General features: G+C 37.6%; 1 gene segment (V, D, J or C); it reads right to left on the bottom strand.

Annotated features, from left to right (window-relative positions):
* Nucleotides 1-3,071: 3,071 nt before the first annotated feature.
* LOC126495232 (Ig heavy chain V region 108A-like) lies at nucleotides 3,072-3,573 on the bottom strand. The segment is given in 2 exon segments: nucleotides 3,072-3,391; nucleotides 3,476-3,573. Coding segments are annotated over 2 exon segments (366 nt in total).
* Between the last annotated feature and the right edge of the window lie 6,678 nt (nucleotides 3,574-10,251).

Below are 10,251 nucleotides of genomic sequence, written 5' to 3'. Positions count from 1 at the left end.
GCATTTTAAAACAGCCAGTTTTTTCCTGTTGCCGAGTCAGGACAATTTCTTTGTGGCACGCAACCCAGAAACAGCAAAAAGCTCTTTTAAATTCTCTCTCTCTCCTTTTTAAGCCCTCTCAGGTTTTTAAGTGGATTTAGTCCCACATTGGGTGCCATCTGTTGAATTAGGAGTGGCGGGGCTGCATCCCCAGCACCCCGCCGCCCGCATGGCTAGGTTGTGCCCGAAATAATTACACGGAAACTGTATTCTTTCAAACACTGCCTGGCCCGGCTAGTTTCAGCTTCTTATTGGCTAGCTCTTACATATTGTTCTAACCCATTTCTAATATTCTGTGTAGCCCACGAGCTGGCTTACCAGAGAGGATCTTAACCTGCGTCTGTCTGGAGTGGGAGCATCATGGCGACTCACTCACTCAGCTTCTTTTTCCCAGCATTCTCCTCTGTCTACTCCGCCTACCTAATTTTCTGTCCTATGAGGGCCAAGGCAGTTTCTTTATTATTAACCAATGAAATCAACAGATAAGATACAAGACCCACCTCCATCAGGCTATGACATAGCAGCATTGAGGAGCAGCAGTGTCAGTATGGAGACAGACAGGGATGATTGTGTGGAGCTATGTGAGATCTACTGCAGAATGTGAGTGAAGAGAGTGTGTGCTGAGTGAGAGATGAAGGAAAGAAGTGTGGGAGAATGAATGAGTGATACTGAGTGAATGAAGAGGATTGAATAATGTAGAACTGTGTGTGTGTGTGTGAAAGAATTGTTGTGCCTAGGAACTGTATACAGTGCTGAATTGTGTGAGAAACAGGTAAATTAGATGTGTAGCTGTGTTTATATTTGTAACTGTGTGGAGTAAAGGAAAATGAAGCTGTATAGAAAAGAGATATAGAAGAGAAATGTATATAAAAGAAAAAGGTGTAGCCATGTGAAAAGAGATGTGACTGAATGTAGAAATATGTAACTGTGCAGGAGAGAGATCTTTGTGTGCAAGAGAGAAATGTTGTTGCATGTTGTGAAGGTAGCTGTGTAGAGACAAATTTTCAGAGAGTATTTTTAGAATGAAGTAAAAGAGAATGTTACCACCAGAAATGCATGCACGTCTTCCTTTTTTCTTAGGTTACCCACAGAAAGTGTGTTTCCTTATTTTCCCCTCAGATAAAAAGGTCTAGTCCTCACTGCATTGTACATTCTTTACATACTCTTGTGCTGTTGGTTTTTAAAGGAAACTGTTATATTTGGGGGAAGCTCAAGGTCCCAATGGAAATAAACCCTTCCTTAGCCACTCTCTGCACCTGCTCCTGGGATGACCCTGTGCTCCTATGTGCTGTGTGCCTCCTGCTGAGCACACTTCAAGGAGTGTTGTGTGCCTGATTGTGATGTCCCTCAGTGTGCTCATCACAGTACTATTTGTCTGTCACTTTCACTAGAACAGAAGTCAGCCTTGAGGATAGTTCTTCATTAGATGCGTTTCTAGGGGTGCAGATGAAGTTGCCCTGACCAAACAGTAAGCCATCCCTTAGCTCTATATGAGGGGCTGAACTCTGAGTTTAGTGTATAGTAGTCAGAAATAGAATTATATAATTGGTAAGAGAAACAGAAGGCATGAAGTTTAAATGCAGTAATGGAGAGAATTTGATTAAAAATTGAAGCCTATCACTTCTTAGCCTTATATGTGCAGTCCTCCTGAAGAGGAAAGGGGCTTGGACAACTCAGAGTGCTTACCTGTGACAGAGACAGGATCTGCTTCCACTTGGTTCTCTATGAATTACTGACACTTCTCCTATCAAGTGTGTACCCTAACCTCAGTATGAGGAAAAAGTCTATATGATGTTCCCCAGTCTCAACTAGCTGCATCTCACAATGGACACCTGAATACAGAGAGAATACTGATCAAGAACATGTCACACAAGCTCACTGTCACTCCAACTCATATCTGTCTATTCATTCACTCAGTGTTGGGTGTTATCCATAAATTACCTTTTAAACAAATAACCAAAAATCTGCTTTATCCATGGACATTGATTCCACCCTTCACCAGAAAATCTTGGACAGGCTCACTCTGTGCACAAATTATGGTTGTCTCTTCTTCCTTCATTATCTAAGGTGATACTGAGTAGATGTTTCAAGGATAAATATTGAGTTGCGCCTCAGTTGAATTCCAGATCTCCATGAAACCCAGTCTTTTCTTTGGTGTTGTTGTATATAGCTGTAGCACTGAATGCTGGTGATGAAGTGAGTTAATAGACAGCACAATTGAGTGATGATGTTCACAAGTACTCAGTCATTCAAAAATCCAAACACACAATAGAACAAAGGTGACCACCAGGTTGATATCCAATGGCTTTTGAGAGGTAATGACTTATCCATATATTTCTATGTTCTATAAAGGTTTGAGACCGTGGGGCAGGTTTCTGACACTGAGAAAATGGTAAAATGGGACCAGGGAATAATATGATCACAGAACCTACCTCAATTACATTTACATACATTGATTTGATTGATGACTTTGTTAATAGTAATTTTATCATCATTGGCCATATTATAGGAATTATATTATATGAAGTACATTTTGACACATAACTGACACTCTAAGAGACTGGAAATTCTGTAGGACCACAGAACCAGTGTTAAGTCTAAACCTGAAGTCATGTAAGATTTGAGACTCTGAAGGACTTTTCTTTCTCCAGCACTTATTATTTGGACTTTACTGCTCAATTTCATGTTTCAGTTTATTAAAAACTACCTCCAAAATGTCCCATTCTCTTAGAAACCAGAGATTGATATTTTTACCTTACTAATCACAGTTCCTATTTTTTACTGTTTAATTAATGAAGAAACATTTCAATGAATGTGGTCATTGGTGAAATTCGGGATTGTGAAAGTATGGTATTTAGTCATCCAAATTCAGCATCTTTTCATTCACAGATATAATTTTGAAAATTTGTTACAAAAAATTGAGAGACAAAGCAATATTCAGAATGATTGTTTCTGTGAATGTCTTAAGGCTCATCTTCTCTGTCATGTCAGTCCCAGGGCAGCTTCCTGCCCCTCCAGGGTTTCTGACACACTCAGGATGTGGTTGCAACACTGTGTCTTGCACAGAAATAAATGGCAGAGTCTTCAGAATTCAGGCTTCTGAGCTCCATGTAGGCTGTGTTGGAGGATGTGTCTGCAGTCAGTGTGGCCTTGCCCTGGAACTTCTGATTGTAGTTAGTATTACCATTTACAGGAAAAATCCTTCCAATCCACTCCAGGCCCTGACCAGGACTCTGCTTCACCCAATGAATATTGTAATAAGTGATATCATCAGAGTCCCTGCAGGACAATTTCACTGAGGTCCCAGGCCTCACAAGCTCAGGCCCAGACTGCTGCAGCTGGGAGTTGACACCTGTAGAGAAAAGACAGGTTAGTTGTCATTGTCACCGCAGTCCTTGTTTCCTCTTCAGATTTGGAACTGGAATGCCCCCTTTACCTGTAGTTAGTGACAGGAGGAAGAGAATGATCCAGCTCCACTCCATGGTAAGGACCTGTGTGCTCGGTGACTGTGGAGAGGACACTGATCATATGTTGTTCTGGGGTGTGGACTTCTCTGTATTTACCGCCATAGACTCATGTGATTTGTATATTCATGAGCAGTGTACCTCTAAGATAAGGTCTTAGTACAGATTTAGAAGAAAGAGATAGGGGTTGTTGGGTGAGGCAGCTGCATCCTAACGTCCAAGTTCTAATCTTCTCTGTGTAAATGAAACCCATACTATATCTCCAAGCCTTGTGCAGATTTGTGCATGTAACATTAAGACATGAACTCTCAGTTTACAAAGAGACTTCAGCCAGAGACAGTAGTTTCTTTTTTGACAAAAGATTTACAGTTAGTAGTTGTGAAAAAGGATTTCAAAACTTGTAAATTTTGAGAACTTTTTGTCTTTTTTCATATACAAAAATTGGCAAGTGTTTCTCCAGAAGATTGCTTACAAAAACACTTACACAAATGTTCAAAAGTGTAAATATCTCAGAAAATTTTGCACACAAATGTTATTGCAGCATTGTCTACAGTTGATAAATTACAGGAACAAACTACATGCCTTTGAAAAAAATGACTGTATCAAGAAAGCACGATATATATGCTATAAAACATAATTTATTCATCAGTAATGTATAAAAACATATAACTTTGAGGAAAATGAATGCAATTGGTGATGACATTATTAAGAAATTTAAGACCCTCTCAGAAACAGATTTTGTCTGGATCCTATTTGTAGTCCTTAGATATTGTATAGTTAGAAATAATTGTGAATGTACATATATAAGGATATAGAACTAAAAATGCCCAATGGAATAAAAGTGGCAAACTGATATGGAGGGGCAAGAAAATGACAGGTTGACTTTATAGGGTAAATATGCAGAGTGGACACTATACACCTATATGAAAATTATAAACATATGTAATATTGCTATTTCAGAATGATCTTGTTCATCCCTTGCAATTTTCATTTATGAATGCAATACATTTTGGTCATATTCTGACCAACTATGTCCCTCTTGCTCCCCTTATGATCTTTCAAAACAAAAAGTCTTTCTTTTAACATATTGATCTCTTTAGTTTAATTAATGAATAACTCAGTAAGTGTAATAAATGCTGTCTATACAGATATGGTGTGTATTATCTTCTAGCTCATAAGTAACTACCAAGTGTACACACTTCTAAGAAAAGAAAACTTACTATGCATGCTTCCAAAGCTAACATCTCCTCAACTGGCAGTGATCCACGGGGAGTTGTGGCAGTTTAGATTAATGAAGACCAATAGTAATGGATATTTGAACAATTTTAATGGCAAAACCAGACTCACGAAACCAAGGTTCCAGCGGAGTACCAGAAGCAGGAAGGAGCGCGCAGCGTCTGCGCACCCAAAATATCAGTAAACATTCACCCGAGGCGAGCCCGCCCCCAAGGGGAGTGCTTATCATCACATCTCCCCCCTTTTGTCTAAATCAGACAGAACTAAACCAAATACAACTATAAACAATAATAACAAAAAAATAGATATAACAAACAATATTGAGAACAAAAATTTTACCAGACATTCTATCTCAAGGAGTCTAAATAATGTAGAGATTAATTACAATTATATAATCTTCAACTCCGTCAAAGATCTGAGAAGGGAAAAAATATTACTTAACAAATGAGAGATATCCAAAATGTGCCATAAATGACAGATACGACAGACTACCTGGGCAATCACCCAAATTCTCGTTCGCAATGTTGAGTCAACCAACTTTGGCTAAGGCCTAGCATGACTGACATACCATTATCAAATGCAAGGAATTTTCTTAGAATTATCCTACCCTGTCTTGGCAACATAAGACAATCCTGTTTCATATCTTTGTCAGTAGATGAGGTATGGGCTTTTCTTAATCCAAAGGCCAATTCTGCCAAGAAGACAAGCTCCCAGTGGAGTGTCTTTGGTGCTCAACGTACTCATGAACCCCCATGAGTCATCATTAGCTGATTATGTGAATAATAATGATCTCATGGTGTCTGTGGGGTTCTGGTTTTTATAATCCTTTCTCCCACTCCTTAGTAGGACTCCATGAATTCCAACTAATAAGACTATGAATCTGCTCCAATCAGTTGCTGGATGTAGTCTCCTTGGTCTCAAGGATGAAGATTCTGCTAGGTTCCAGTCCAGAACACTCTGCAGGCAGGACAAGCTAACTGTAGGTTTTGTGTCTGTTTTGGTGTCCTAACACCTCCACTTAGACGTTGCATGGTTACAGAAGGTATTATAGTCAGTAAAACTGGTACAATGGAAAATCTAGGCAATCTATAAAACTAATCCTATCAAAGATTTCTAGCAATAGGGGACATAGAACCTGATCTGGCCATTTATTATTATTATTATTTTTAAAAAATGTTACATTGTGTTTTATGGTGAAAGCAAGTCACAAATAAACCAAGATACCTATAAGAACCTCAGAAGACAGCTTATGAAATTCAGTTCTCATTTCTACCAAGTAGATACAAAACAATTAAAACAATATTGCTAAGCTTACAAGTAGATATCATTCTCACTCAGTTACTTCACAGACTCTTATGCTGTAACATTGACTTTCTTGATTGGTTGAGATGTTGTGCTGGTAACTATAGCTGCTAAGAGTTCATATGTATAGTAGCTATGTCAGGTCCTGAAGACAACATTTTTATGGCTAGCCATATTCTGGTTCTTGAATTTGATCCTATCTTTTTTTTTTTTTTTTGGATTTTTGAGACAGGGTTTCTCTGTGGTTTTTGGTGCCTGTCCTGGAACTAGCTCTTTTAGAACAGTCTGGCCTCAAACTCATAGAGATCCTCCTGTCTCTGCCTCCCAAGTGCTGGGATTAAAGGCATTCACTATGAACGCCTGCCTGATACAATCTTTTTCATGAAGATTCCTGAGTTTTTGGTGCAAAGTGAATACAGATGGCTCATCTGAGAATGAGTACTTAGTCTTCCATTCTTAGCACTTTGACCAGGTATGAATGTTTACATTAATTATTACACAGAAGTTCTTGTAATCATGGCCAAGAACAGGACTGATCTATTGGTTGTAAAAATAAATATTTATATTGCAATTTGACAACATGACTGTAAGCAATGAAATTTAGGTAGGGTCTACTAGGGCCTATGTTACCCCAAGCCATAGGCTTTTGAACATGTTTACCTGGGACGAATATTTACAATGAATTACTCAAAGAATATAATTAGTTTAAAACTGATCATCACATGACTGTCAGGAACTAGTGGGTATATCATACTAGAAGGCTTTTATTGAAGACTACAAGATCTGGTACTTTATATGATCATTGATGTCCTTTCTCCCAATGTAGACTGAATAACGCTTTCCCACATTAGAAAAGGTAGCTGAAGGGAGAATTTCCCATTAAATTTCTGGTTGGTTTCTCTATGACAAACAGAGATGCAGTCCTTATCTCACAGTGAAATGCAGTTCATAACAACTTTAATGTTCTATTTTACCCCAGTTTGAATGACTATGAACAAGAAAATAAATGATAACAAATGCATACTCGGTTGTGAAGAAAGGGTGATGCTCATGCACTGTTAATTACAGTATACACTACTGTTCTGACTTTGAAAATTTCATCAAAAATACTAAATAAAAATATTCTGTGCTCTAGCTTTATCCCTCCAAATATATACTCAAGAGACTCTACATCTTATTGTAAAGACACCACTTGTACATCAATATTTATTGCTACTTTATTCACAGCAGATGGGAAATAGAATCAACCTAGATTTCCAACAAAAGACAAATAGATAATGAAAGCTGGGGCAGATAAACAATGGGTTATTACTCAGTAGTAAAACAAGAATCATGGACTATATAAGTGAGTGGTTGAAACTGGAATGAATATGTTGAATGAGGTCACCCATGTCCATGAAGACAAATGCTTCATGTTCTCTCATCTATGTGAGTCCACAATTTGAATACTTGCTTTGTGGGTTTAATTTGTAGAAGCCAAATGACTAGAAATGTGTCATTAGGGCCTGAGGTATTAAAGGAGAAATATAATAAAACAGGGACAAAAGAAAATCGGAGGTGAACCTTGGAGAAAGAAAGTCTCAAGCTTGAAGTGGCATTTGGGAATTGAGAAATCAGGAATAGTTGTAAGGCAAACCAAAATTAGGGTTGATAAGAAAGCTATGTATAAATATAGGATCCTGCAGCAGAAGTAAAAAATAAAGATGTATACAACATGGAGGGTGTGTTGCCTGACAAAATGAAGTGAGATTGCTTATAATAAAGTTAATTGTACTATGGAATAAAGAGAAACACAAATTACCTTTGTTGTTTCAATAACAGAACATGTTGAAATAATAAACAGTAAATAATTGCCTTGTTCTAAATTTGAAGTTTTCTTTGGTTGACAATATTTTTTGTGTTAAGATAATAATGTGATGAGAGCATTTACATAAAAACTAATGAATTAAAAAAATTTTAAACAAACCTTGCTATATCTAGATAAGACTTGTAGTTTAGCTGTTAGTGCTATTTCAGTGATCTGTTCTCATCCTGATCTATTTTTATCTGGATTACTGAAGAAACCTGAGTATAAAGTTCAAATATGAACATTGAATTTTATGTTAACCTGTGCGCCTTTCGACAAAGGTACACACCTGGGTGAACAGTGCTGCTTCCCAAATACATGAGTTATTAATCTATCATCTCAATGCCTGAATAACTCTCTGAGTTTATGGTCGTAGAGGCCTGACAGGTATAAAATCAGTATGAGGTATTGAAATTGTCCTCACTTGACCCCAATAATTCAATATATAGACTTTATTTCTAGAAACAAAAACTCAACAGTTTGTAGGAGACAGAGCAGATCGGGTGTCCTAAGGAAAATATCTTAGAGACATAAAAGGAGTGAAGCATACCTGAACCTACAGAGATTATGAAAGTATGCACAATGCCTGTGAGGATTCAATCCAAATAGGTGTCCAATAATGAGAAATAGATAGACAGACAGAGAGAGAAAGAGAGAGAGAGAGAGAGACAGACAGACAGACAGACAGACAGACACAAGTTCTCAACTCAAAGCAAGAAGTTTCAGTAATTTTTGCTTTCAAAGGATGAATTAGTTTTCTGTAATTGAGTCTCACTGGGTATATTAACCACACTTAAGGGTGGATCCATGCCCAGGAGTAGATGGCCAACACAAAAGGACCTCAATTGTATGTTTGTAGATATTTCCTATCATGTCAATTTATACTGCATTTCTTTTCATCTAATATGTTTTTGCTTAGTACTATGGTTCAAGGGTTGAATTACTTAAAATTTTTTGGTTTGGTTTGGTGTACTTTAGTTTCTCTCTCTCTCTCTCTCTCTCTCTCTCTCTCTCTCTCTCTCTCTCTCTGTGGTCTATTATCTATCTATCATCTATCTATCTATCTATCTATCTATCATATCTATCATCTATCTTTCTCTCTGTGTGTGTTTCTATGATCTGTGTATTATTAGCTTGTTATAATCCTATTTTTAAACTTGTTTTATTTATGTTTCCTTTCTACAGAGAAAAAGAGGGGATGATAGGGAAGAAGGAAGGATCTAGAAAAAGTTAGAAGATGAAAATCAGCAATTATAATATATTGCATTAAAATTTATTTTAAAAAACATATAAACAGTAAATTAAAACCGAGTAAAATCAGCAAGAAAATTTAAACCTCTGAAAATTTAATAAATAATTTTTACTGTTCTTGAGCATGGAAACATCACATGTCAATCACAGCAGGTGCAGATCAGCTAGTAGATTTTAAGTATGGACACCACAGAGAATACAGAGTAACCTCCACTCAAACCTCATCTTTTTACTAGGGATTTTTGGTACCATTGTGCCCCCTTCCGGTTCTGAGATCCCCTGCAGGTTGGTTTGTCATGGCTTACACAGAAGTGGCATTGTCTGCCATGAGCACCAGCATCCCTGCAACTTCAGCGCTCACAGAGCTCAGCTGCAGGGAGAAATGGCTCTGGTTCTTAGGTGATGCTGACTGGATATTTGAGAGACTGATTTTAAATTATGCCTATATGATTGTCAGTGTCTCTCTTGATGCTAGGATCTGCTTGAGTGGATCCAGTTTTGGCTGTTCCTGCTTGTAATACACAAAATAAGGACAGACCTGCATCTTTGCAACTTTCATCTTGTTACAACTGAGGGAGAGCACCTGAACTCAGAGAAGCTCAGTGGATCATGTGCTCAGCTCTATCCCCCCTTTGTGTTTATATATGAATTCCTGAGACACTCAGATACAGGAGTCAAAGAAAAACGAGGCACAGCTGTGTTACAGACCAGGTAACAACTCAAGAAAAATATTTTCACATTAAGAAGATAAAAACTACGCCAATTGATATGCAACCCAATATATTTACCATATATATTAGAGAATGAAAGAGGAGAGATGATCCTTTGACAAGGATCCTCATGGGTAATGGGTATATCTATTTAGAAAGTTTTATCTCCTCTGTCTGTCTCTCTGAATTCTGGAACCTCTTATCTTTGGACAGAGAATGTGTTAGTAAAGCTTTACCCATGGACCCAGAAATACCACTCTTGGGAATATACCCAAGAGATGCCTTATCATACAACAAAAGTATATGCTCTACTATGTTCATAGCAGCATTCTTTGTAATAGCCAGAACCTGGAAACAACCTAGATGCCCTTCAAATGAAGAATGGATGAAGAAAGTATGGAAT

This window comes from Alexandromys fortis, unplaced genomic scaffold (genome assembly GCF_014885135.2).
Source record: "Alexandromys fortis isolate MF-2015 unplaced genomic scaffold, M_Fortis_MF-2015_v1.1 scaffold_333, whole genome shotgun sequence".
Classification (NCBI taxonomy): domain Eukaryota; kingdom Metazoa; phylum Chordata; class Mammalia; order Rodentia; family Cricetidae; genus Alexandromys; species Alexandromys fortis.
Note: the sequence above shows the minus strand (reverse complement) of the source record. Positions and strands in the feature narration are given on the sequence as shown.